Genomic DNA, 27,891 nt, shown 5'->3' with positions numbered 1-27,891 from the left:
AGAGCCTCTTACTCTGCAGAGTGGTCACTGCAGCTGCATGGCTGCATTTGGTTTAGCAGGTGGCTTTGCTGTTGTAGAACTGCATTTTTTGCACAGATCTCTCATTGCTAGGAGACTTTCTTCCACAGCTTTTGCAAGCTTGCCTGAGGAGGTTTCCTCACATTCTTTAAAGCTTGAGATGCAGAATAATATATGCTCTGGCTGAGGGTTGTAACATGCCCCATATCCATTGGGCACCACAGGCCCATAGCAGCAGAACATTTCCATAGTAGTAGGAACCTGGATGCAGGGAGAAGGGAAGGAGTGAGCTCTGATTAATCAGGGCACCTAAAATCAGCTGCTTAGGAATTAGGAAAAAGGGGAAAAAATGCTGCAAATGCTGGTAACGTGGTGTGAATCCAGCCTTGTGGAGTATCACTGTCTTCAGAAGTCCAGACCTGGAGATGATTTACCATGGAAGGCCAAAGCTGATCTCAGTATAGAATTTGGTTGCTCTGTTTGTTCACTATGGTTTAAAATCTGGTATAATTTGAGGTGGCTATAATGTGTTTCTTTGCTCAAATTATATAGATATTTGAAAGCTATAAGATTTATTATTGATAGATAGGAATTTTATGTAAACCTTATACGTAAAATGGACACATAAAACTTCTCTAAGGTTTTTAATTTCTTAAGGCTATGTTAAATTTGTAATGTGAAGACTGCATTAAATTAAGAAATTAGCATTGTCCATTTCTAATAATAGTTTGTAATTGCGATGCTGGTATAAAAATACTTTAATGCAACTAGGCTTTCTATTACACCCCAGTTTAATCATGGCATAATATGACAGTGAAACACTTTCTTCTGCAGAAAGTAAAAGGTGTTAGAAATCTATATGTTTCAGACTTTGTGTACATGGGCCTTCTCAAACGACATTTGCCTTTTTAATGGTGTGGAACAGGCCATTAGTCCTGCTAATAGAGCCATAGAATTGTCAAATGAATTTGCTGTGCAACAGCCGAAGGCCATGAAGCTATTCAGAAGCACTCTTTGCTCATGGATAGTTTCTTGGAGAATTTATGTAGTAGCATGTTGGTTACATTCACTCACGTCTGAAAGCCTACAAACATTATGACAAGATCAAATTACTTATAAAGGTTTTATGCTGTGGCATGATATTGCAAGTCTCTTTTGTTGCATAGTCCTAATCTGTTGCAGTTGGGTTAGTGTTTCAGTTAATGAATTCTTACATAGATTTCTTTCCTCATTAGGGCTGCTACTACATGCAATAAAACATTTAATTTTTAGGCTGTATGCCATAAGGATGATTCTTTATTCAGAACATTAAATATAGGAAGTATTGACTCAGAGTACCTTGGTATGTGCAAGTAAGTGTAAATCTGTAAATGTCTGTACCTGTCCAAAATGTCTGTAAGTCTAAGTGGCATGTGTGCATGGGCTGCTGTCTCAGAGCAAATAACAGAAGGCTCGCAAAGATCTTAAACGTAGCAACTTCAGACAGTAAAATTTCCTCATGGCTTTTGGCTTTTTGTTTCTCAGAGTGGCAGCCCTCCTGCCTTGTGGCTGTACTGTCACAAGAGCTGTAATCTTAGGGGAAGGAGGACAAGAGGGGAATGGGAGTATATGTAGTTTGGGAACAGAGGAAACTCAGCCCTCATGGGAATTTTACTGAGCGAGTTTGTGCGCGTTTCCAGAATTTCTGCAAAGGACTTTGGAACCTTGCCTATGAAGTGATAACTGCAGCCAGTATTTACTGTGTTGATGAACCAAAACAGGATTGAAAATGTGGAGCAATTTGCAGACTTCTTGATGATACTGCTTTTGTTTCCTTGCCTTTTTTACATTGTTCTCACTGCGAGCTACAAGGTCTGGCAGAACACAAATTAATTATCATTTGCTTGGCAAGACCAGTGAACAGGAGAAACTCACCTGGCTGGTTGAGAGGATGAATCGATTGCTTGTCAGATAAGTCTCATCTGTAAAGATCTCTGGCAGTTCCTTGCAGTGTTCCCGTGCCACCTCTCTGAGCCCTAGCAGGTGATTGTCTATTGCCATTCCAGTAACAGCCTGTGATAAGATGTGATAAGACAACAGCATTTAACTGAGTTTGGAGGCATTTTGACTGTTAATGCCTAGGGCTCTGGTCAGAGCTGATGAACTTGGTTTGAGTGATGTAAAGCCTGTAATGTTCAGATATTACTCTGAGTATGTACTTTGCTGAAGATCAGTAACTAGAAATTCGTATGGTGCTCTGAAGATTGACAAATGAAGAAGGAGACAGTCTTGAGGTGTATTATGTGCTGATGTTATCTGTGTGTTCATTGTTTCTCAGAGCTGAATATCATGGGATGGGCTTCTTAAGATGCTGAGGGGAGCACATGGGAGCAGAAATTTCTAAGTATGTTTTGGAATTTTCTGTGCATCGTTTGGATTATGTTTCAAGGTGGAGGGCTCCAAAGCACCTCCAAATTGGAGCAAGTCTTCCATTGCCTTGCTGCCTGCATCTCCCTCTGGCAGCTAAAGCATGTGTCATTCCATAGAATTCACATCCAAGGATCTGGTAGGTGTCTGCAACAGGCTGAACAGAATCACAGATAGATGCCAGTGATCTACCACAGATCTATGAGCAAACCCCACTGCTTGAGAAGACAGGGTTAGGGATACAGAAGCAGCAGTGGCAGCTCATAGGAGCTGCAGCTGAGCCTGCAGCAAGTCCCTGCCATCAGCTGCCTAAGCTCAGGTCTCTGCTCTGTCCAGCTACCAAATGCGCTAGACTTCAGGGATTTTTTAGCTTTAAGAACTTTGCCTTACTAGTAAATGTGATTGAAGATGGCTAATGGGATCAAAAGTCAGTGCTGGGGGCTTGGCAGACAGGATAGTTACAGAGTTTTGTTTCTTTAGGAAACCAAACCAAAATTTGGTCCAATCAGGCAGAAATTGCCTCAGATAAATAAACTCAAAATCCTTCAGTCCAGGTTTGTTCTTGCTGGTGAAAGTACTGATGTTGTGGACTGACCTGTAGCTCTTCTGTGGCCCAGGCTGAAGTCATGTAGGAAGGGAATGCTGAACTAGGGACACTGTACTGCCCTGAGAGCAGAGCTGACATCCCTGTGGCACAGGACCCTTGCAACAAGGGGAACAAACAGCCTGAGAGAAGGCAGGATTGAAAAGAGAGCATGAGCTTGGTTTTCCTCTTAAGGATTAAAAAAGTAATAAAAGAAAAGCACAAGTTTACTTCTTCTCTTATGAGGAGTAGGATTTTAACCACTGATAAGTGCCTGAAGCAGGGGGTTGGGAGTGCATACCTGGTTTGGCTTATTAAGAACTAGGCACCCATTGGTAAGGAGCTCTTTGTTCATCGGCCCAGGCAGAGGAAGGATGCTTGCAAGAAGGTAACATACATCAACGCTGTGTTTATGTTCTTCTTCCCATACGGGGAAACGGACTTGATAATCAAAGGAAATATTTTGCTATCACACGAGATTTATAAGGCTGTTAGCAATGACATTTTTGCAACATAGATCAATGTCATGTCTGAAGAGAGGCCGAGACAGGCTAACGAAATAAACTGTGAGTCAACACATAGGAAAAAACTGGGCTAAATTGAATTTTGGAGCTCCACTTTTAAGATAGCAATGCTACTAGTAAGCCTTAACAAGGGGAAATAAAATCATTAAATTGCTTTTTGTTTTATGAAGTAGATTTTTTTCTGTTTTCCTTAGGAGCTATTACATTTCAGTCTGTTATGCACAATTTAGTCAGACCATCTGAGTCTTACCCAGAGTTTAAAGCTCCAACGATTACATTCTGGTATTCTGAGGAAGGAGGGATAGCTTGGCAAGTAGAAATGCCTGCAGAGCTTTTTAAATTTAAAGATAAGTTATTTGTCCAATGGCAGTTTTAATATTTTCCCATGAGCTACACTGGAGGCTGAAAAAATAACTTGGAGGGGAGAATTAATAGGCATTTTTCTTTTTCACTCTCTCTCTCTTTTTTTTTTTTTTTTCTGAGAGCTGTTGTACAGAAATTCCACCAGTTGTGACCCAGCAGCCCTGCAGTGTGTTGTGTTCATTGTGAGGTTACCCTGAGATGTTTCAGGTGAGGCAGTTGCCTTGAAGTAAGACTTGACTTAGCTTTACAGAACATGTGAAATCTCAGCTTCTAAGGTGTGGGTCCTCAGCACAATGCTTGAAACATGGAATTGTTTTTCTTCCCTGCTTCTTTTGTTTCACAGTCCTGCCTGAAAGCAACTCTCTGCCTCTTCAGTGCTCAGAGTATACCTTTAAAACCACCTCTGAAGGATCTCTTGAATCTTATGAATATCCAAAGAGTAATCAACAATATGGGTTTATAGGCAATAGTCTGAGGTAAAACCATAGTTAGAAAACTCACTTATCATAGCTAGTTATTAATATTTATTAATTTCATGAGCTAGTTATTAATATTTATTAATGTCACTTAAATGACTAAGTTGTTTCTAGAACAAGTCTGTGCTTTGTCTTGGCACAGTGGGACGTAAAGCATTACCCAAACTGAATTGTCTCATTTTTAATCAAGAGAAAATGAGTTGTATTTATATTAAACTGATTTCTTCACTGGAGGACATCTCTCTCTTTTCTTAGAAACTGCATTCAGGTCTTTAAAAGAAAACTTACTATAATCACTCCCTAATTGTTAATGACCTTTATTAGAAATGTCAATTTGGAATACCAGAATACATGTTCCAGCATAGCAATCCATCTGAAGATCAGGTTCCAGATAGGGACCTCTATCCTCTAGTGAAGAGAAATATAAGAAAATGCATACCTGGTTAGTTTTAGGCTTAGTTTTTTTTAAAGTTGAGGTTAGTTGAATATGGCTATTCAGGCCATTAGAAATGTTCCTAAGTGTGACGCAGCAGATAATTTCCTTTTTGGAGATGCCTAAATTTTTCTAGTGTTTAAATAGCTAATGACAGTGCCTTCATACTTTTCATGAAAAAGATGACTAGTTCTTATTCAGACAGGCAGTGTTTTACTCACCAGAACAGAGTAATTAGTCTGAGCTGCAATTGCATCCTTAAATTTCTGTATCTTCTCAGAGTCCTGTTGGAGTAATCAGAATATATGTCTTATTGAATCAACTCTTGAAGAAATAGCATCTTTTATCAACTAACCAGGAGCCAAATAGCAAGCACCTCAAACGTCCTTTGCTCTTGGCTCAGATGTAAGTACTCTGACACATGAAAAGCCACAGGGATCAATGTCCTGATCAGCACCAGCACCTGGTCCTGCAAGGGGTGAACAGGTTTCTTGGTGCTTGTTTGTTTGAAGTCAAGAAAAGGCTTGCAGGTCCTTTTGTGTATCCCTTACATGGATTTTGGGGGTGTAGATTATTACCAGTAGAATCACTGTGTTTGAAGCAGGGAAAATAATTGTCTAGTGTAATTCAGTATTTTCAAAACAGACAGACAGTGTACCTTCTCTAGAATGGTTTATCTAGACAATGACAGTGATTTTAATGAAAGCCAGTACTGATATTTTACTAGCCAGTCAAAAAATTACTCCCATGTGTGAAAGAGCATCTAGAATTTCCCAAGGCTGCTCTACCCTCCACAGATGCCTCACATTTCAGATAACAAGCTAGTAAATTTTAACTCCTGTCAAACGGCAGCCTTTTATATCAAGGGAAGGATGTTAAGAAGTGCTGCCTTGCTGTACATCACGCCCAACACTGCAACTTTGGGAGACCCTGAAATAGCCAGAAATGACTGGGTCCCAGATAAACAGGGGACCTTCAGCTCCTATGGACGATAAATGATCTTTTGAACAAAGAATTAATTTTAGAATCAAGTCAAGGTCACCATCAGGGACCTTCAAAATACGAAGTCTGATATTTTTCACAAGGCTAGAGCTAGGCTTTAGTTCCCTTGTACAGATTAAATTACCAAATGCAGTCTTTAAATCTGATTAATTTACAGCTATTCAAGAAATCTCTAGTGTCAGTAGCTGCTGCTTTTACAGCAACTGTCAAATGCATGAGATATTGCTCCTGCTGAAGAATCAATCTGACTCAATCAATCTTTGGTGACTGTTCAAGCTATCGTTTGAGGATAATTTTTATTTGATCAGAAGAAAAACGTTTGGTTTGGTTTTTGTTTCTGTTTTTAATTGGATTTGAATTAATGTCTATTAACAAACAGTATTTTGGGGAGTTCAAGGCTACTTACACCAAGTGGTGCATCTCTTTGTCCAGAAAAAAGAATTAACCCCTTCACATTCAGAGCAGTGCGTAGGTCTAAAGAAATCACCTTGTATTAATTTTTAATGTTTCTGTGATACTAATATATATGTGTAGATTTGCATGGCAAGATGCAGATGTTCACATCAAAACAAAGATTTGTTAATATCTGTTGGAAAGAACAATCACATACCAGTATAAATGTCCCTCATATCTCTCGGTGGAGAAGAGACCAGGAAAACTATCAGTGGGTTTGGTTTGCATTATGATTACAGGTTTTCCAGGGGAAATGAAACCATTATCAGAGCTAAGTTCTGGGCATGATAACCTCTAGGAAACTGAAGAAGAAGTGGATGAAGAGAGGATTTATCTGGGCAAATTTTCATAATCCTCTGGGACGTTAGATCTTGGTTTATAATATTTCATTAATTTACACCTAATCTACAGCCCAGCAATGCTTCTAGCAATGTTATGCTAAATTCTAAAGAACAGCCATGTGGGCTGTTGCCACTGGAATGGGCTTACTGTGAAAAATAAACTGTATTGTGGCAGCATTTTGCATCTGAACAGCCACCTGGAAATTCCCTGTACGGCAGCACAGTGCAGTGGGTGGAAGTGGCACAGAGACATTGAGGGAGGCTCTCCAGGGATGGTGGGCAGGACAGTGCACAGGGCTGTTTGTGAAGCTCTGCTCTCAGCTGTACCTCATTGCCTCCCCATCTACTTTGTACAGCTCTCATGCTTCTGGCAAACAGATGGTGCTGTCTCAAAGAAACACAATTTTAATTTGTCTTTATGCAGTATGATATCAGGATAGTTTGGAGAGTTGTTTGATTAGCTTGATGAAGCTTTTTATCATTAAGGTTCAGCTCCCCTGAGGATCCTGTAAGACTTAGTCCATTTCATAGGAACATCCCTTTGAAACAAAAAAGATCAGCCAGAACATATCCACATATCCAGAAATGAAAGCCATGTGTATTACATCACATACTGCAGGCTGCAGCAGAACTAACCACTGCAGGAGACCTGCCAGGCAATTCCCCTGGTGTGGCAGTTTAATGATCCTGAACTTTGCATGTTCAGCCTGGATCTCTCCAGGGAGCTGAATTTGGACCTGATGATAGAACATTCATAAGACAGTACTAAATCTAAAATTAGATATTATGTTTCTTATAATGTCACATTTAGGCGCCTTTTAATCTTTTGAATGCTTACATAAAAATAAGGGAATATTTATATTTAGCTTAGTGGTTGGTCTGTACGAAAAGCAAAATCCTGTAATGCTTGCTGCCCTGCCCTATGCCTTTACATTCTCAGCTGAGAGTTAAAAAGTGAGAGACTTAGGACCATGAATGCATTATTTACGTAGTATTTTGGCAAAGAAGACAGAGGGTGCCAGCCCAACATACCGACACAGCTGTCTTGTCACTTGCCATTGCTTTGACAAAAGCAAATGCTTCAGAGGTAGCAGACCTAATATTGTCAACCCGGCCCTCATCAAATCGGCGCAGGGAAGCACTTTCATAGGTTGGGACAAGCCTCCTGTGGCACCTGAGACAGTGAAGGAAGAAAAACAAAAAATGATTATTTTCAAAGAGTCATAAAGACTAAGAGAAATACAGGTTTGGTACATTTTATCGTTACAGCCACACTTTTATTTCTTGCACAGTATTCATCTCACTGTTGATAGAATTCTGTAAGAAACTTAAAAAAGATGGATGCTCACTCCTTTCTAATATGAAGAGCTGCATACAGCTGTATATGTTTTAGTTATGCATTGCTAGTAAAAAATGACTTGTGTGAAAACAAGTCTAGTAAAACAAAAAAATTACTGAAAGATCTCAAAGAATGTTTTATTTGTACTGCATCATAAAATAATTGTGTAATTAATCATTGACTTATGGGCTTGAAATATGTTTTATTTAAAACAAGAGAAAATGCACTGTGTGCATGAATAAAAAGAATGAATAAAAGGGGAGTAGGGTGTTATTTGTGAGCTGGAATGAAAACCCTCATAGCAATTAGAACAGCTTATGAAGACTGTTGTTTCATTTGGGTCCAGGTATACAGATACTGCTCCTTGTTTCAGGAGACAGACTGTGTCTTTTAGTTGGAGCAGGTGGTCTCAGAACACAACTGTTCCTTAAGGTTTTTATTGCAAACATAGGATTTATATCATGGCTGGGATCCAGATGAAAATCTTGGGCTAGATCATTGTTGAAGTTTTACTAATAGAATATGCAAAATGGATGATCAACAGATGTTAAATGAGTACATGAAATGTGTAAAGCATCTCTGGTCTTGACCAGGTAAAGACCACTCTGGGATTTAATCTGACGTGATAAAGAATTATTTGTGTAATAGGCTGCTCTGTAGGAAATCATGCAACCTATCTCTACCCTGGACTTCTGGCAATGTAGAAAGGAGCTTTTAACTTTGATAAGACCATGAAATTTAGGGGGATCTTACCCAATCTTGGGATACCTGTGAAGAAGGGAATGGCAGTAATTACTGTTCTGTGTAGGAATTCTAGTCTGATATGCTGTGCTGTAGTGGATACTTTTCAGCCTGTGGTGCCAAAGATGCTTGTGTGGCTACTGCTGTGGTTCCTCCCAAGCTACCCACGAGGCAAGGCAGTGGTGTTTCTGCCCCAGGGACCTGGGCTCCCCAGCTGCTGCTGCTACAGACATCCCTGCCATATTCCCTCACCTTCCCCATGCCAAGCACAGGGACAGCTGTTGGGAGGGGACTGGCTGGGAACGGCAGATGTGGGACATGGGGATTGGAAGGTAGAGCAAGAAGAGGGAAAGGGAGCGAAGAAAAGGAGTACTCTATCCCAGAACCAGGTATCAGTTTCTATCTTGTCTGCCCTACAGTCATTGGGCAAGATCAGTCATTTCCATGCAGGAGGCATTTGCTTGAATGTTGAGGAAAAAAGGGACCCTCTGTAAAAACCCCACTACCTTGCGTACCTTGTTCCTGTGAACTGAACTAACCTTACCTGTAGAATGCCAGCTGGAGTGCTACTTGAATGTAGGCATCTGGGCTAATCTTTTGTTTCTTAATAAATTCCTTTCCATAGTGCTCAAATTTGTAGGCAATAAAATCCAGATTTTCCACTGCCCTGGAAAGCAAGCAGAAGGCAGTTACTGAAGGGGTAGGTGTAAGAATCTCATAGAATTGTTAAAGTTGGAAAAGAACTCTTTGATCATCAAGTCCAATCATTAACCTATCCTACCTTGTTCACCACTAAACCGTATTCTGTCCCATTTGTGTTTGCAAATAAAATCCTGAGATTTTTTTCCTGCCAGTACCCTCTTAGAGGTGAGGGTACTCCTGCTCTCCTGCTCTGCAGACAATCCTGGCCTTTGGTAACCTGCTCCTAGTCAGTAACTTTTATTCATACAGATTCTACACCAGGCTTGTTATCTGCAGCCTTAATTGTGGCATTCAAGTCTGTTCATTTGAGTAAGACACCTTTTTTAAAAAAACAAAAACAAAACCAAAACCAAACAAACCAAAAAATCCAGCAACCTTCCCCCAGCCTTAGTGTTTCCACTCCTGAAGCCTAAGCAAGGGTCTCCTTTGCTCTTGAGAAATTTCTGAGAGACTTATTGGTGTGAGAATTGGGTGTATTTAGGACCTGATTAAGGTCTTAAGCTCCTTGCAAGGTTCAATTCAGAGGACTATTACCTTTATTTAAAAACACAAAGGAGTTATTCTGCATCCTGAATGTTCTCACTCTTATGTATCTTCCTAGACACTTCGAGGTTTTATCTAATGCAACCATACTGGACATGCTTAGAGCTGATCATGCAGACAATTAGTTAATTCTCTACAAAGAGATCAAAGGTCTGAATGTTGGGAAAAAATTCTTATTGCTGCCCCCATCCCCAAAGGTCATGCAGTCTGGAAACAGTTAGAAAAACTAGACTTTGTAGAAGCAATATGAATGTAAACAAATTACATTCTTAAATTCAAATTATTTATTCAAACCAGTTCTTTTTTACTGTTCTCTATATGTACCCCTATTGCCCTGGCTTCAGATGGAGTCAGCTCAAACCCATAAGAGGCATCCACAGAAACAAAAAACCTTCACTATTTGCATCCTGTGCAAATATGGGAAAGCTGTTTTCCCAGTGGTTTTTAGAGTTCCTAATATTAACATGGAAGGAAAACAATGGTAATGCAATTCCTGAATACAGACGAGTAGCTCCAACCTATAAGGGTCCTATCCTGCAGAGAGATGCTAGGTATGTGCAGCCTGGTGAGAAGAGGAGGAGCAGGAAGAGAGGAGGTCCCCTAGGAGTGAGCCCGTGCAGTGTGCTGGGTAGTTCCCAGCTTGCAGTCACGGCTGAGAAAAATGAGGCATCATTTCTACCTTTGGAGCTTTTCTGCTGCTGATGCCAAATGTGTCTGAATATCAGGGGAGCACTTCCATCTTAGTCTCCGTGGAGCAGGAAGCTCACTCACTGAATCAGCTCGGACTAATTTCTTGGAACTTTCTTTCCTGTTGGTACGTGAGACAGAAGTCATTAAGTTCACAGGAATAATACATTTATTAAACACTGTTCTTTTAGCAGGTTATTTACTGCTTTTCAACAGTTTAATGTGTCTTAGTGCCCCTGTGCAGCTGGAGAAATTTGCCACTGGCAGAGGCTTCCCAGGGGCTGGAATGGGTATAAAATGTACAGCAAGGGAACTCACATGTGCCTGAGCAGGTATTCAGTGCACTGCACCATTACGATGCCATCGAAAGGAGAATGTTCGCACACGGTCCCGCAGAGTCCGTCTCTTCCTACCACAAACTAAACAAGGAAAAGAATAGGAGCAACATATACAGGGAATAAATAGTGTTCTGGGTAAGTTGTCCATGATGGAAACCTGACAAAGGTGTTATCGGTCCTCCGTGGTTTTCTTATTGCTCATATCAGGAACTTCCTTGCCCTGCAGATCAGTGGGTGACTTGCAGATCTACTGCAGGAGACTTGCTTGTCCTGTGAAAGGTGTTGCACATTCATGTTGCTATTTGGGGTTGAATCTTTTGAGAATGTAAGTGTTAACAATTCCCAATGGAATCTGAAAATCTGATTTTGCATCTGCTTTATGGTACAGAAAACCATCAATACAAAGACAGGTCAGGGTTCTCCTTCCACTTTTGAGGACAATAAAACATGGGTATCTGGGAAATCCTTAGGACCCCGTTTTATTACAAAGCTCATTTGAGCTTTCCTGTAGCTTATTTTGAATCTTTTATTTTCAGATGCTTTCTTCTCAATTTCCTTTCCCTCTTATTTGTCTTAATTCTTCATTTCTTTGTGTACACACGACACTGCTGGTGACAACCTGCTGCACTCCAGTTCTGTGATACAGCCATGCAATCCGTAACTTCTACATCTCATACAAAAGCAGATGTCTAGGCCAATACTGCAGCTTTCCTGTCCTTTTTCTGGACTTTTCCCCACACTTGTTTTGAAGTGCATTTGGCCAGACCTCACCCACTTAGCTCTCTCTTGTACATTTGTATCACACACACGTCCTACCTCCCTGCTTTCCATGAGGTTTTCAGAGAGTGGGCATGATGAAAAAGTTCACCTGGACATTTTCTGAAGCCTTACTGCAAAGGTGAGGAGGAATATGGAGAGAAAGAACAAATTCTGCTATGAGAATGGCTTCCTACATAATCTGTGTTTGCATAAAAGGAAATGAGATCTTATTTCCTTAATAATTTCTCTTCACCTTTGAAGTATTTTGGCCTGAATACATATGGACAAATTAAGCTCTCTCACACTCTACACAATTTTGTTTGCTTTCTGCTGCTTTATGATAGTAGACAAAAAGAAAATGTTGTTTATTCTCATCTGCTTGAAATATCTCACACTTGACCCTGCAAATAACAGGGTTCTAACTGAGACAAATGGTTTGTTCTTCAAAAGATTCTGCAAATAATGTCATTTGCAGTGGCATTAATCTGGAATGATTACTGAAATGTATTTGCTCTTGGGTAAGTTGGTGCAAGTGAAATTATTTTAGGGGTTTCTCTTTTCATATTGCTGTTTTTAGAAACGGCAAGGGCAACAAGCATTATGCAAGCAATGTATCAGTCAGGGTTTTTTCAATTTTTCATAAGGTGTCAACATTGTTGACAGTTGGAGATTAATACATCACTTCACTCTGGGTCTGTTGCAAAGTGTGGAAATAACAGCGAGATGCTTTAAAATATGACAATCAAAATCTGATGGGAAAAAGGCTGGAGAAGTCAATACTTAAGGAAAAGCTCAACAAGGATGTCTTTAAATGAGTAAACAGTCTGTTGAGTGAGGACTTAAACACATGCCAAATTATAAGTAGTGGCATTTCTAGGATGTCAGGAACACGTGTAAGAAGAGGAAACAAAGAAAAATATTGTTTTTTTTTCTCCTTCTGGGATACTAGGCCAGCATTTTCATTTCAGTTGACTCAGTGTAGAAAAATGCATTGTTTGTTTTTTTTTTTATATCTGACATCTACCTACTCATACTTCTGTGTTATCCCAAAAGCAAAGGGCAGCTTTGGAAAAGGTGGAAGTGTCCCTGCTTCCCCTGCTGTGCAAGGGACAGCCTTGCTCACACCAAACCTGCCCAGGCAGATGCTGACACCCTTTTCCCCTCTTTCTCCCACCTGACTCTAAGTGGTCCCCACCAGAAGACAACGTGTAGGTGATGTCCCAGTGCCGAGAGGTTTTTTACCTGCATAGGTTTGTCGTACCAACGATTGGCCCCGTTTTTGTGGTAGCCTCCTCCGTGCAGCATCTGAAATGCCATGTTTGTGTCACTGAGTTCCACCCTGCTGGGGCTGTCCAGGCACACCAGGCATATGCACCGCTCAATCATGTCTAGAGAGTCACGGTTGGTGGAGTCTGGGGATAAAAGAGTGAAGTGTTCACATCCTCTTACCTCCAAGTACAACCCTGGCTGGGGAGCCCTCTGCCTTGGAGGGCACTGATGATCTGACCCTGACTCTGCAATGAGCTGCTGTCTGCAGAGCTTCTCTCAGCAGCAGATCATCTCAGTGCAAGGGGACATTATACCAGGGCATTAATTCCTGTGTTAACTTTTGTAACATTGTGTATCTCTCACATGATTCAATAATAACCACTTTCTTTTTCTGCCTTTCATTTCCTTGAAGTAATTATATTACAAAATAGATCTATTTTACTCTTAAAGCCAGCATTGCTTACTTATTTTATATATAACAGTTACAGAGGACAGGTGGAAAATAGAAAATTTCAGAGCTCACGCTATTGCTGCAGCATTCTGCTCTGGAACAGCAGAGCTTAGAGTGTTTTTGTGTTGTTTTCCCAGGAAAACCCTTTTCAGAACAAGGAACAGCAGGGTCTACATTGGTTTTGTTTTATTGTATTAAAACCCTCTTGTCTCTCCTGTCTCTGGTTATTAGTTTATATTGCCTACATCACATGAGGAAACATCTGCGGATGAGGTTTTGAGGTTTAGTTTTTGAACACAGTTTTGCAAAACCCATGGGTTGCCACATTGCTGCCCTCCTGTCACTACTGTACTGCTGAATAAAATGGGCTTTTCTGCATCTCTTTCTGTTTCTTTTCCCTATCCTGACGCTCTTCTTATATGGTTGGTCTACTGGGGGTATCTTTAGCTTTTCCTCAGTGCTTTCCTCCTTATTTATGGTGTATTTATGTGTTTCTCGGTTTCTTTGTCTAACTCAGAAATATTACAAAGGTTAAGGGTTTGTTTGCATCCGAGGACCAGTTTGAAGCATAGGAAATATCTAATTGTGAGCACTTTCTACAGTTCCTCATTGAAAAGATAGAAGTGTGCAACCTATACCAAGAACTTGTTTTGTTTAAAAACATGTAACATTATTAATTGCTGTTATATGGCTGTTAACAAGATCAAAGGAAAAAGGGCTTTCAAGTGTCAACATAACATTCCTCTTGCTCTTAACAGATCATCTTTCATCTGCTAGATTTGGTGCAAATGTAAATTTGTTTCAGAATGTTCTCAACTAAAGATATGAATTCAGACTGATCAAAACTTCTTTTGTTTCAAAGTTCAACAAATATGTGCTCAATTCAGAAAATTATTTTAGCTAGAAGGAATGGGAAAATATTTAAACAATTCTGATCTGCATTTGACATATGGGGCCATTCCAATATGTGCAGGTTTTCAACGTTTGCAAGTATGTAAAGTAGCTTGGTTGTTCTGAAAGAACAGCATTTTTCATAGTAAGAAATAATGTACTTTTCCAGAAGGAGTAACAAGGGTTAATCAGGGGCTAGAAAAAACCCAGACACTTGTTACCATCCAGGTTCATCCTCCAGATGCTGTGTAGTGAAAAAGAGGCGAAATATGGAAGAAGTTAAAAATGTGTCAAGAGAAGGAGAGGCAAGTGATAACAGCGGCTGAGAAGGAAGAGGGGGAGCTTGGCCTTGTACTGCCTATTGCTCTTTGGTGGCTCCTGCAAGGCAGCATTAGCTGCCAGGGGACCAAGGGACAGAGATGGTCAGCCTGCCTTCTTGCAGGCTCCTTGGGGACCTAGTGGAGTGCAGAGTGTGTTGTGTCCCCTTGCCAACTGAAGAGTCCTAGGGAAAGCAGCTGGAGCACCTGCCAGCTCCTACAAAGGCTTGAGCCAAGAGATTGTGTTTGATGGGGCGCGCAGAGAGGTTGCTGCCCTGCAAAATGTGAGCACCAGTGTCCCTTTGGAGTGTCTTCAAAAGCATTCAGAAGCTTCATAAGAGAGAAGACACATCTCTGTCCACTTGGCTGTGAAGCTTTTCCAGTATCTCACACTTGCAGGGCTGACTGTAATCGTGGTATTCTTTTCATTGATGGTCTGGGTGCGTCGGTGCAAAGGCTGAAAAGATCCTTGTGAATGGAACTTGCCCCGTATACATCAGCTTCTGGGGTTTGCAGACATGCATCTTTGAGGAAAAACAGCTTGGATAGTGATTTACAAACTGCTCACAGCTTGCTCAGCATTCTGCTTTACGCTGTTTGATAGGTTTATATATATTTCATTGTGGCTGCTGCCCACACATCTTCGACAGATATGAAGCCCTTAGTCTGACATATGGCTTCAGGGTATCTGGAGCCTAGGTATTAGAGTGAATAAAATTAAGCTGTGCCAGAAACAGAGAAGTAGGGGAAGGATGCCTTTACAGAAGGAAACAGACATATCCAGAGGGCTGATCAAACACTGAAAAATTACCATGTGAAGCAGGCAATAAATTGCACAAGAACTCATGAACCATGACTTGGGATAGAAAATATCTGCAGGAAGAGCTAAAACAGAGGAGAGTAAGACCAAGCCTAAAGCCCTGCAAGACATTTCTTCCTGTCTACTGCACAGTTGCATTGACTTGGCCAGCCAACTTCTGGTTAGTTGTTTTTTTTTTTTAATTTAGTTTTAAAAAGGAACATATGAGAAGATAATTTTGAATCAAATTCAGATGCAGTATGCATGGGACTGTGGCCATTCACTTCATACAGAATTCACTTCCTGTACCTAGGAAGAGTGAGCTAATTCTGCAACCTGAAGGCAGTTACAATGCTGAGTGTGTTTATAAATCAGTGATGGCTGGGTTTGTTACAATAGCTTGGACATTTTCTCACCTAGAAGACATATGCTCTACTTGCAGGTCTGTGCAGGCCATGGATATAACTCCTGCATAGCCTCTGCAAAGCACTGCACAGCTTTCCTGTCCCAAAGCATTCTTTACACCTGCCCAGCACAGACCAGCTGTGGAGTGGACCTTTCACTCCCACTGCTTTCCAGGTTCTCTCTTCCTCTCTTATTTATTGTTGCAGGAACATTTAACCATCACAGCTAAGAAAAAGGGCTGTAATGATCATAAATCCATGTCTAACAGTAATGCATTCCCCTGTATAGAACAGATGTGCTAACATGAACAGTCTGGGATGGGATTCCTGCTTGGTTTAGAGAGGGCTCACATCATGGTGCTATGAGATTTACTAGTGCAGAATCTGCTTTCTTCAGCTACATAACTGAGTTGGTTCGCCTTCTGATTAAAATGAATCTTTTGGTAAATGCCAGGCAATCCAAAAACATTATGGAGAGGGTTTTTGCTAGTTTTTGTTGAGTTTTCTTTTTGTTTTTCTTTTGGATGATGTAGGTTAACAAAGATAATTTTGCTGTAAGTTTCAAGGCATTGACTGTTTTACATGGTATGGCATGAAAATAAATGATTAGGTGTTCACCTCAATTTTCATTAAAATAAGGGTGTTTTTTTTTCTCCTCCTTTAAAAAGAAATGATGGCAAGAGGAGGGGGAAAGCTTAAACATGAGACTAATGCTATATAATATAGCTGAAATAATGGCCAGTACTCTTTGTGTGTGTATCTGTGCTAAGTTTTTATAAGCACAGATAAACTTGAATAAGGGAATCTTCCTTAGAATGATAAAATTCTAAGATAGATAGAATGAGACTTATTTTGTGACTATTGGCAACTCTTGTATACTCCAGGGCATTAGTAAAACAGCAATATTTTCTGTGGCATTGCTGAACTGGAGATAAAGAGATGAGTTAATGTTTTCTTCAGGATGAAAAAGTAAATACTTAAGACATGTAAAATGGCAAAAAGGAGGGCATTTATATCACTTAGCCTCAGGGTAAAATACATAAGGTGTGATGTGATGTGATGCAATATCACTAACCCCACCCTTTTTTTTCATCTGTTTCCAAGTTTGACATTTAAATCCAGAATGTGAGACAGGTACATGCTGCCTGCTGGAAAAGAGAGAGTGGTTCCCAGATAATAAATGGTGCCATATTTCCTAGATACTTTCTTAAGAATTGGTTGAATCAACTCTGATACCTTCTCCATTTACTAGAAAGACTGCACAACTAGATTCAATAGGTGTTTAACTTGCAGATGCTTTTTTTGGGATAAGATCAATAATATCAAATAGTTGCCGAAAGCTAAGAGGATACATCATTCCTCTTGGTACAAAATGGATATGAAGAAAGAGACAAATCACAAAATCTGATGTAATGTAATTTATGTGATGAAAAACAAAGAATGGAGTGAGAGTTATTACATGGCATAACACTTAAACATACACAGCCAAAGGGTCAAGCCATTTCTGCTGCTCCCCTGGCAACACACATCTTACACGTACTGAGTTTCCTACTGCTGGAAAAATTCAGCAGTGGGGTTGCACATTCAGTCCTGTGTTTGCTGTGATGTTTTCTCTCAGCAAAGAAAGGCAGTGATGGTGAGGAGGAAGATGATGAAGAGAAAGCTGGGGTTGCTGCTGCTAACCTTTCATAAGGATCATCCTGGCCTCTGCCCATTCTGTTCTTCCATCTGTTGTCAGCAGGCCAATTGGAGGCAGCATTTCCTCTTCATTCTCTGCCATTTTTGCTATCTTTTGTAACTGAGTGAAAAGATCTCCCTCACTGAGACGACGGAAATTAATGACAACATCCAAAACAAAAAACTGCAAAAAAAATGACAGCAGTCAGAAGATCAGTCAGAGGCAGGTTGGACCCTTTGTGGTCCAACATTTTGCTATAGCCTAGGCAGCTGTTGAGATGCTCAAGTCCTACCTGGAGAGCCAGCCCTGCATGCAATGGAACACAAAACCAGTGGGGAATGGCCCAGGGCTCACCCCTCCTGCGTTTTAACACCAGTGTAATGCCAGTTGCCATAGGGGACTTATATCGTGAGTTGGACTCAAAACATATGCTATTTGAATAAGCTTAAAAAACTTGGATAGATAAAATCAGGCAGTATGCAAGTTAATTTTCATGGTATTATTTTTTTAAACACAACCTAGAGAATCTAGAAAATTTTCTTCACTTCCTGGGAAAGCAGAAAGCACTTCATTGGAAGCTACCTTCTCATTCCAATAGTGCCTGCAGGCATGGCTCCAGTGCTGCAAATAGTCAAGCTGGGCTGTATGGTACTATGACCAGGGAACAGACTCTGCTGCTCCCTGGTGATTACTGGATGGGGCAGATGCACTCTAACACTTCAGTATTTCTGCCTGCATCTGTGCTAAACTCTTCAGGCATAGCTTAGGGCCCCTACATGGTGTCTGTGCCATGCACAGGTGTGATGGTTGCCATGAACTGTGTGCCAATACTTGACTGTCAAGAGAAGAGCATTTCCAGCAAGTGAACTCTAATAGGATTCTTTTTTTTTCTCTGTGGTTTCATCTCTGTTTTTTAAACATTTTTGTTTGAAAGAGAAAGCAAATGAATTCTGCCACATTCCTCCTTTCTGCATCACTGTACTTGGAACATAATGTAGGCCAAGGACAAAAATGCTGCAGAAGCATTTTTTGGAAATATCAACCGCAAACGCTTGGTAAGAAGTGAGCTCATACGTAGCACGCTAATTGCATTTCTGAACAGAGATTAGATTAGGCTCTTCTGGAATGAATTTAAGCAAATTAAGAAATATAGAAAGGTATGAAAAAAGAAAACTAATTTACCTGATTGTTACAAGCAACGATGATGTGTTCTGGTTCTGGCATTACATTACTTTTCTGGGCCACGAGGGTATCTTTGGTACGTCCTGGAAGACGATAGGAAGAAAAGAGTCCATAGTATTGCTTCATACAGAGAGGATGACCAGACAGCTGTCCACGAGAAAAATCAGCAGGTAAACCATGGCTGCACAGAAGGAGAAAAACAAAGCCAGAGGAAAAGAGGGGAGAGAGACAGAAAGGAAAAGAAATCTGATCTGTCCTTTGTTCTGTTACAATTAGATCAGGTATAACACAAATTGAATAATAAAATGAGATTACAGTATAAGGGTAATAGATGAATTCCCATACCAAAGTTAAATACATCATTCCTGGCAGCTTCATGCATATTCATTAAGCAACTGCATTATTATCTAGTGGAAATGGAAATAGCAGGTCACAAGCAGCTTTGCAATGTGCATAGGAAGCCTGCCTAGATGGGACCCCGGAAACTTGGCAGGATGGAAGCCAGCAGAACAGCTGGGAAAGACCAGCACCTTGAAGAGAGGTACTGATGAAATTCCCTGCAAATCACAGCAGCCCTGTATTGTCCTGACTGGTTAGAGAGTGTGTGAGAGGGCCTTACCTGACAAACAGGACCTGGGCAGTACAGTGAGAATTTCTGTTTCCCACAGGTCCTCAGTTTTGTGCTAATTTTTACTTAGACCTATGGAGTAATATGTACTGAAAACCTATTCTTTTTTTTTTGATTGGAAGGTAGGTGAAACAAGCATCTCTTAAAAGGCTTCTTTAGCGGTCAGGAAAAAAAAAAATTAAATGAACTATTTCAGTCACAATTATGATTATAGATTGTAAAACACCCCACTGACGCTGCAGCAGGAAATAATGATGCTGCTGGTCAGGAAAGGCTGCAGAGACCACAGGAGGAAGATCTTACAGTGCAGACAGTTTCCTTCTGCAAAAGAACAGTAAGCTTCCAACTTGTCAGACGGGGGCAGGGTGGAAAAGCAGGCAAGGAGGTTTACTCTCATGCAGCTTATGAGGGGTAATGCCTTATGCCAGTTTATCTTGGTCAACAATGTCTTTAGAACCGTTGCAGTCCTAAACCAGGGATATTCGCTTTAGTTCCCACCTCTCACATTCTCTGTATCACTTATTTCATTGCACAGGTGCATCATTTGAAGAATCATGTATTTCCCCTGTGTTTTTATTCAGAAAGTAACAAGAGCACAAGTAGCTTATTTTTACTGGCTACTGAGCCAGCCTTTCTGTGGTGAGACTTCCCATCCCTACTGGGATGTGTTATTTCTCAGAGGGGAGGGAGGAGGGACAGTGCTGCTGTAAGTGGAGAGTGCAGTATGTGGGGAGTGCCAGGAAATGTGTGCAGGCTGTGTGACCACAGTGCTGCTGCCCTTTGGGTGTGCAGAGCACAAGCTTCCTCTTGTGCTCTCAGTACCTCTCTTAGGCAAACTGTGTGTGTCCTTTTGGGCTGCACCGTGCCTGCCAGAGTGATGACTGCCAGCCATCAAAAAGGATCCTTCTTCAGTCTATTACACTGCAGGAATACAGCAGAAAGGGCATAAAAAAATTGCTGAAGCACTTGCCCTGAAGCATGCTGGAGCTCCAGCCTTTCCCCATGGTGGAGAGGTGCAATACAGCCTGGCTGAGAGCAGCCTTGCATCAGAAGCCCTGTGGATGCTCAAGCTCTCCTTCCAAGCTACTTACGTGTCCAGTAAAGCTTTGTAGTCTTGCACCCCTGAAATGAGATTGGCGGCAAACCTGCAAGAAGTAGAGAGAAGTGACATCAGTCTTTTGTCATTTGGCAACACTGGGCTGTTTCTGGGAGACAGAGGAAAGCCTGAATGATTGATGACGCAGCATAAGGAGAGAAAGTCTTCTGGCTTGGCAAGAAGAGCTTCCTACCCCCACCCAAAATCTAAATTAATTCATGTCAAGAGAAATATGAAATCTTAGAGACAGTCCCTTCAAATGGTTAAGCAGAGTACCACAGGAGGAAGCCCGAAAGTGCTTATTTAGAGAATGGGAGCAGAGACTGAATATTAAATAGAATCCTCACATGGGTTTCAATATCAATACTCATAACCTGTCCAGTATTAGAGTACCTCCTGTCCTAAGCAAATACTCTTTTTGCAGAGCTGTGGACAGGTGTATTATTTCCTGACATTTTTTGCACTCTGTCAGAATGGGAGGCTCTAAGAAAAATATTTCCTTGTTAAAGCACGTGCATTAGAAAATGCAAAGTGGAGGTTTTTTGGAAGCTATGTGCACAATAAATTTATTCAGTAATGAATGGAAGCATTTATAGTTATGTTTAAAGTAAAGTAAAAAGATGCATTAGCTGTCTATGCAAAATGTTAAAATAACGCATATTGGTTACAAGGTTCTGGCTGTTTTATAATAGCATAAATTCACATGCAGTTAATTATTTCAGTAATAAGCAGCTAGAGAGTGCTAAAAGCAAAGGGGAAAATTGCACTCTGTAAAGGTAGATTTTTACTGTTTTAAAAGGAAGAATGTCTTGGCAAAGGCTGAAGAGTGGAATCCTGTTTTAAGGGTGTCTGGAGAGGTATATTCCCTGCTTGGTTACGCACTTACCTTCTCAATTTTTAAATGATAGTAATTGCCCACAACAGCTCAAAGCAGAAAGATCAGCTCAGGGCTGGGACTGATGGGCCTGAAGGAAGCAGTGTTCTTAGGGAAGAATGATTTCTGAATTCTTATTCTTAGATCCCCTGTGTTTCTGGTGCCCTTTTGTACATCTGAGAGGGACAATTTAATGCCAGCATGGCCTTTTCAGTTTGCAGGGTGGCTATGAGTCATAGCGAAGCCACGTTAAAGATTATTTTCCTTGAAACTGTGTGTCAGAAATTAGCATTTATTTTTTCATCACAAAGTAGTTTACTTGAGTCACATACAGGAAAAGGCTTTGTAAATATTCCTTAAAAATATAAATCCCATGACAATTTTTAATGCAATACATTTAATAGTAATGACATCTTTCTTTCTGAATATCAGTAGGAGTTACCCCAGAAATACTGCCCTCAGTCAGCAGGCCTCATAGGAAATAATTTTAATGGCTACTGCCCTTATTTTTTAATGCAAGTTGAACGTATTTTTGCAAAAGCAGTACATATAAAATATGCTTTCATTTAGCAAAAGCTGCAGATTCTTAATCCATTACCTCAGCTGGTCATTTACGTCCTTGAAGTACTGACGAGCAAAGATAATTGCGGGGCTGGAATTGACTGGAAGAGCCAGGCGGTTGTTGAGGTACATGTCATCCAGCCAGTAGTTAAACACCTGAGGGAAGGGGACACAACATCGTAGAGCTGCCAACAGCACACAGAAAAGCAGTCTGGGGGTGAGGGGACAGTGCCTTGTGCTCTCGGCGTCAGCCATGGGCTCTGATTAATGGAGCTGCTGAGCATTTTCAGTCTGGGCTCCGTGACCTCAGCTCAGCAGAAGTCAGCTGCAATTCCATAATCCTGTTTCTCAATCAATGGCAATTTACAGCGTGTTCCATTAAAAACTAAACATGCTCCAGATTCTGGTGCTTTGGGTATTTTGTTGTTTGCTTTCTCTACAACCAGAAAATGTTTGAATACAACATGTTGGCTCCTACATAGCTATTAGAATATGTTTAACAGAGGGCCGAGGTTTTACTAGTGATGCCTTTTCTCAGGGGGCTTAAAATATTTGTCAGTGATGCCAAGATGCTCCAGTTGTAGCCATCAGATATTGTCCTGTAGCAAGACAGAATGGGAAAGGAATTTCCCAAACCTAATGGTTCAGTTCTGCAGAGAGTGACATGTGGATAGAGCCTCTGGAGAATTCCCTTTGTGTCCACTGGCACAAATGCAGATTGCTGATTCTTGACCCAGACACACATTACATTTCTAACCATATTTATTGAAAACACAGATGATCAGCAACTTCATTCCTTTATGTCTAAGCAGAGATTGAAAAATCATTATTTGGAAAATGGAGGCATTAGTAAAAAGATCAAATAGTCTTTCTGAGAGGGCAGGCTTTACATATGGTAACTATAAACAACAACGAAATTATGCAAAAATAATTACAAATGCATGCATCAGTTGAAAAAGTTTTCCTCCGAGATATTCATTGCTGTTAGAACAGATGCTTCCCCCACAGTCTCTGGAGTGTTCAGGTAAACATGCTAAAGATATACTCCTGGCAAGTTAAATTCCAAATAAAGCCATTTCTAATTTACCTTAAGAATCAGGTATTTATTTTAATAACCAGTATTTAAAACTGTCACAATTTCAGAAAATGTTTATGTATCCTTCCTCCGTAATTTTCATGCTATAAGCATTCAAACGAGCAGTTGTCTTCTGGAATGTTATTTCCTACCAGGAACACAAATGCTGGTTAGTTTAGCTACCATGAAGTTTTGTGATCACAATATGAAAACAAGATTGGGCAGCATTTTGTTCAGAAATTAAGCACTGCTTTTAAAATGAAAGCACTGACAGCACTCTACACCTTTTCCCCTGATTGTAGCAGTAATTCAATGGAGTTTCTATGTGTGTCACACAAGAGAGAGACCCACAATTCACTGACATCAGTAACAAGCCTGCAGGATTTCAGTGAATCCAAAAAAGCCATTTTCCTTGTTGGGATAGGAGGACTTCAGTAAAACTCTAATTTTCAGCTGCCATATTCTAACATGGTTAATGAGGGTAGGGTGAACTGTGACTTTGTGGAATGGCAAAATTTACTTTAGCTACGTCTTACCTAATTTGCCTGCATTGGGAAGGAGAAAGCTGAACTTTTATAAAGGCAGAGGTCTCAGCATGGTCTGTGTGATAGATGTACATGTATATACATGTACGTGCATATTTGGCAAAGTAACTTCATCAAGGTAACTACAATGGTAGAGTGTGACAGTGAATGCAAATAATAGCTCAACTTTAAAAGACTAATTCCTACAATGAAGTATTCCATTCCAGAATAACTGGAGTGGATCAGAACCTTGGGTAGATGACTGTGCAAGGCATTTTTAAAGCCCTATCAGAAAGTATTTTTCACTCTAATTGAAAATTCTAAATCCTGTTATTTAAGGCAAAGGAAGAAATTATGTCCAAAAAGTGTGTTTCCTACAGGGGTTGTGACACTTCTGCGTATGAACCTGAATTGAATGAATGTCCTCATTAATGTCAACAAACTGTTGATCTGAAAACATAATAATTACATGGATTTTGACATAATTTTAAAAATCTGAAATATTCCTTTGTCAGAATGACCCCTGTCTGCAGTGACCTGCTGAAAGAAAACAGTGATTGCATAGAGAACATCAGAAAGAACTTGTAAATAAGCATCATCCAACACAGCAATTATTTTTTTTCACTGCATTTACTTACCCAGTTTGTTGTCTTTTCACTTCTTTCCTCAAGCATTTGCTGCAAGGATTCCCCCAGACCTCCTGGAATTCCAAATTTCTCCACGATGGCCTTGGTCTTTTTAAATTGCTCCTCTGGGACCAAGTGTTTCATGCACTGTAGGTACATGCGTAAGGTCTGTTGCAGTGGTGGAACTGGAAGTTTTGGCACTTCCTAGTCATTAGAAAGAAATATATACTAGTGAGTAATTCTACGTGTTTCTAATCTGTCTTCTTGTGTTTTCTTGTTTTTTTTTTCTTTTGTTGCCGATTAATTCGTTACCTCCTTTTAAAAATTAATTTATTCTGTTTAAGCAACTGAGAGGCCTGATTACTACAAATGTACTGCTGGTACAAATGTACTGTTTGTTTCAAATGGATAGAGCAGGGGACTAGTGGAAAATTATTGAGGACACTTTTTCCTTGGTAAAAATTCTAGAAATCCTAGGACAGGGGCATGACACAAGCAAATACCCTGAACTAAACTCTAGGAAATCTGCAAATACATTACAAAATAATAAAATAATGTCTTAAGCTATTTCATTAGTAAAGAAGATCATTTAGCTTATGATTAGTAGAACCATGGGTTAATACTTGTCTGATTGGTAATATGAATGGTTATAAAAGTGTAGGAGTAGAAAACATGCAAGTCTACCTGTTTATTAGTACTGATTATGTGCAGTCCTTGATAAGCTTGTGTTTTACCCTGCCAAACCTCTGCTGTCAGTCAGTCTGGAACCCCCCTGGAAGCCTTGATAAAACGTTTCTATTTCTATACTTCCTTTTCCTTACCTTGTTCAGAACAATAGTATCTAGGAAGAAAAGAGTTCCATGCTGTCCATGCAATTAAGTTTCCTTTGTTTTTTAATGTAGAATTAACCAAGTAGAGTGTAATTAGTCATTTAAAAGCCAGAGCATTTATGGGGGCAGTGGGAAAACCAAGCAAGGAGGTAATTCATGAAAGACTGGAAAATTGCAAGAGGCTGCGATGCTCTAAGAGTGGTTCCTTAGGGAGGGAGCTGTGTCTCCTAGTTGAGAAATGGCCATCTAATGCAGCTATGCTTGTCCATTAGTGATTAGTGTAGGCCATAAACTTTTGAAGGCTTTCTTTTTCTAATTTGATTTCCTCCCATCTCCTAAAGCAGGCCACGTTCAGATGTTTTTGCTAGCTCTTGCTGTAATGGACGTTCATTTTAGTAGGATTGCAGGCCATAGTGTGATTTTGGGTGGAAGAAAGGATTAGCAGTTACCTGTCCCAGCTGCTGCTCCAGAGCTAGTCCAGTGCATGCAGGAAGAGCTCTGAGCAGTAGGCAGGGACTGGGTGTCCTCTGAGCTCAAGCACCAGCTCTGCCATTTGACATCCACAGAAAAGTCAGTGCTGCATTATGTTCCCTACCTAGAAGCCAAAGATTTTAGATACTCATGAAAAGTGTCATAGGATTACCTGTTGTTAATGGAAATGTAGTTCCACTTTAGCCTGTAGTACACCCAGAAATAAAAGAATGGCAATTCTACAGTTTCAAGCTATGTTTAGTCAAGACATATTTCTTCTGTCATTGATTTCTTGGTCATTGGAAACAGATGTGCTAACTAGTCTTTCTTTTTGATACCTGGCTTTGGCCCTATCTTTCTGGGTAAGGTTCCTGCACAGTTCATGACTCTGGTTAGGAAAAAAAACCCTGGAGGCTAACTATTTACTGTACACACCCAGCACCTTCTAAACCACATTGAAAATGAATCATATGTCATAGTTTGATAGTGCTGTACTAGCATGAATAATTTCATGCTATCTCTGACTTTGTAGTATAAAAATATTTGTTGCATAATGATATTTATTTTACTGTAATTCTTCAGAGGATGTTGTGAGAAAGAGTTTAGTTGGATATGAGAAGCACTAGTGTTAGATCAAGGTATGTGGCTATAAACTGTTGCAGAATAACTGGTGCTCCCTGAAATTAAGAAATCGGCTCTAGAACAGAGCTTGGGTTACAATTATGACATTGATTTACAGAATTAAAAGTTGTTAAGTCATCTTCTTTTTTTCCTTTTTGTTTTTCCAGAAAGACTTACTTACTCTTACATCTTTACTGCAAGTATCTTTCCCGTTCTTCTGCATGTTTTTTTCTAGGTCAGGCATTCCTGCATTTCTTTTGGTATCTTTCGTTGAGGACAGAAATTGTAGTCACTTGGGGGCACTTATGGAGCCTGATGCCTCAGTTCTGGAAATAGAAAAGATTTAAAGTCCTATCAGTACCCATTATTTATAACCAAAATGTACGAGGGGAGTATTCCCTGCACAAACACACACAGAAGCTTCAGAATGCAAACCTGAAGATAAACAGAAGTACAGCATTCAAAGTAGCTGAACTGAGCCCTGTGGAGATTGCTCTGACATTGTTTGTCTCATTTTGCTATGGATTTATTTATTTAGAACTATCTGATGCTCATAAAAGGTCCCTTCTCAGCATGGTTTATTTTGTCACTGTAATTTACTTTGCAATTTATTGTGACATAATCTGCATGCTTTGTAATACTATTATATGTTAGCTGGAGGAAAGAGGGGACTTTTCTTTGAATGTACTCATGTTGACACAGGTAAGAGTAATGCTGCAGTTTTCTGTATTAGGATCTTATGTTTCCTTCCCTTACCATTTCATATGAAAGCACCATAGCCTTTAAATGTACTTTTCATGGCACTGCACCATGGGTACAGTGAGGTGCCATGCTAGAAGATGTAAAAAGGATCTTGATGGAGATATGCCTCTGCAGCCTAGAATCTCACGGGGTAGCAGTGCTTTGGGGCACAGGTCTGGGCTGGGGGACCCTGTGAGCCTGCCTGTGAAGGCTGTGGGAGGACTAGCAGGGCTGCTGCACCCTGGGTTTGAGCCAATTTGTAGAGTAGTCTTTCCAAATAGCACACACTTATCCAGGGATATGGCTTGACCTGCCAAAAGTCACAAAAGTCATCTGTGACAGAGCAAATACTTCCACTTGTGTCTCTCTGGTACTATGCTTATCCTGGTTTTCACTTCTAAAGATGCCTTTTAGCTCCTTTTCTGTGCAGGAATAAGCTATGACACACATATTTCTTCTCATATACTAGTGACCACACCAAGCAATTATCCTTCAGTTATGACAGTACATAAATACAGCTAAAACAGAGGGAAATTTTTGTGTTCAGCCAGGTCTTGATGGATTAAAGGTTTTTTGGTTTTCTTTTTATTACTTTCCACAGTGTATATGTAAAATACAAAAGACAACATGTGTGGACTATGTAGAAAATAATTGTTTTTCTGTAATCTTTGGAAATACTGCATTCAGGGCACTGGAATTATTTCTACAACAGCTTTTAAGAACAATCTGGGTTAAACTCTACAGTGTATGAAAGTGAGTTGAAGAGTTTTGTTTAGCAATAGGCAGAGATAGCTGTGGATTATTCCTTTCCTGAGGAATTACCTTGGCTCTTCCAGCCTTGCAGCTTTAGCGTGGCTTTGCCAATGTGTATGTGGTCACTGACACCTTGTGTTGATCCTGTCCTCTCCCTGTCCTGCACTGGCTGTCATTAGGGCTATGTGCTGTGAAATAGGTTGTATAAGGTGGAGAGATGTCCCTGGGGCCCTGCAATGAGCCACACAGCAAACTCGTGTTGATCTCTCATCTGCTCACAATTCCAACCCAGGTGAGAGAATTTCCCTCATGGAAAGGCCACATGAACCTGCTGCACTGCTCCGCTCCCTCTCGTGTGCTGCACGGGGCCCATCACTCAGCCCATCACTCTG

The 27,891-nt window shown here is 40.4% G+C and overlaps 1 protein-coding gene across 1 annotated transcript; it reads right to left on the bottom strand.

Moving 5' to 3' along the window:
* Positions 1-24: 24 nt before the first annotated feature.
* Positions 25-26,249, bottom strand: CHAT (choline O-acetyltransferase). The gene is made up of 14 exons (XM_062496903.1): positions 26,187-26,249; positions 24,096-24,287; positions 21,896-22,014; positions 20,419-20,472; positions 18,700-18,880; positions 17,523-17,700; positions 12,951-13,120; positions 10,930-11,030; positions 10,604-10,732; positions 9,224-9,346; positions 7,632-7,773; positions 5,025-5,087; positions 1,933-2,070; positions 25-279 (listed from the first exon to the last, which is right to left on the bottom strand). Exons 1-14 carry the CDS (start codon positions 26,247-26,249, stop codon positions 25-27), a joined length of 1,908 nt encoding a protein of 635 aa, XP_062352887.1.
* Positions 26,250-27,891: the final 1,642 nt, after the last annotated feature.

Source organism: Cinclus cinclus, chromosome 7 (genome assembly GCF_963662255.1).
Source record: "Cinclus cinclus chromosome 7, bCinCin1.1, whole genome shotgun sequence".
Classification (NCBI taxonomy): Eukaryota; Metazoa; Chordata; class Aves; order Passeriformes; family Cinclidae; genus Cinclus; species Cinclus cinclus.
Note: the sequence above shows the minus strand (reverse complement) of the source record. Positions and strands in the feature narration are given on the sequence as shown.

Coding starts and splice junctions, on each gene's coding strand:
- CHAT (XM_062496903.1), bottom strand. CDS start 26,249: ATGCCTGACCTAGAAAAAAACATGCAGAAGAACGGGAAAGATACTTGC. Junction 18,881..20,418: donor TACAAAGCTTTACTGGACAC/GTAAGTAGCTTG, acceptor CCTTCTGTGCAG/CCATGGTTTACCTGCTGATT. Junction 280..1,932: donor TCATCCTCTCAACCAGCCAG/GTGAGTTTCTCC, acceptor CCCTGCATCCAG/GTTCCTACTACTATGGAAAT.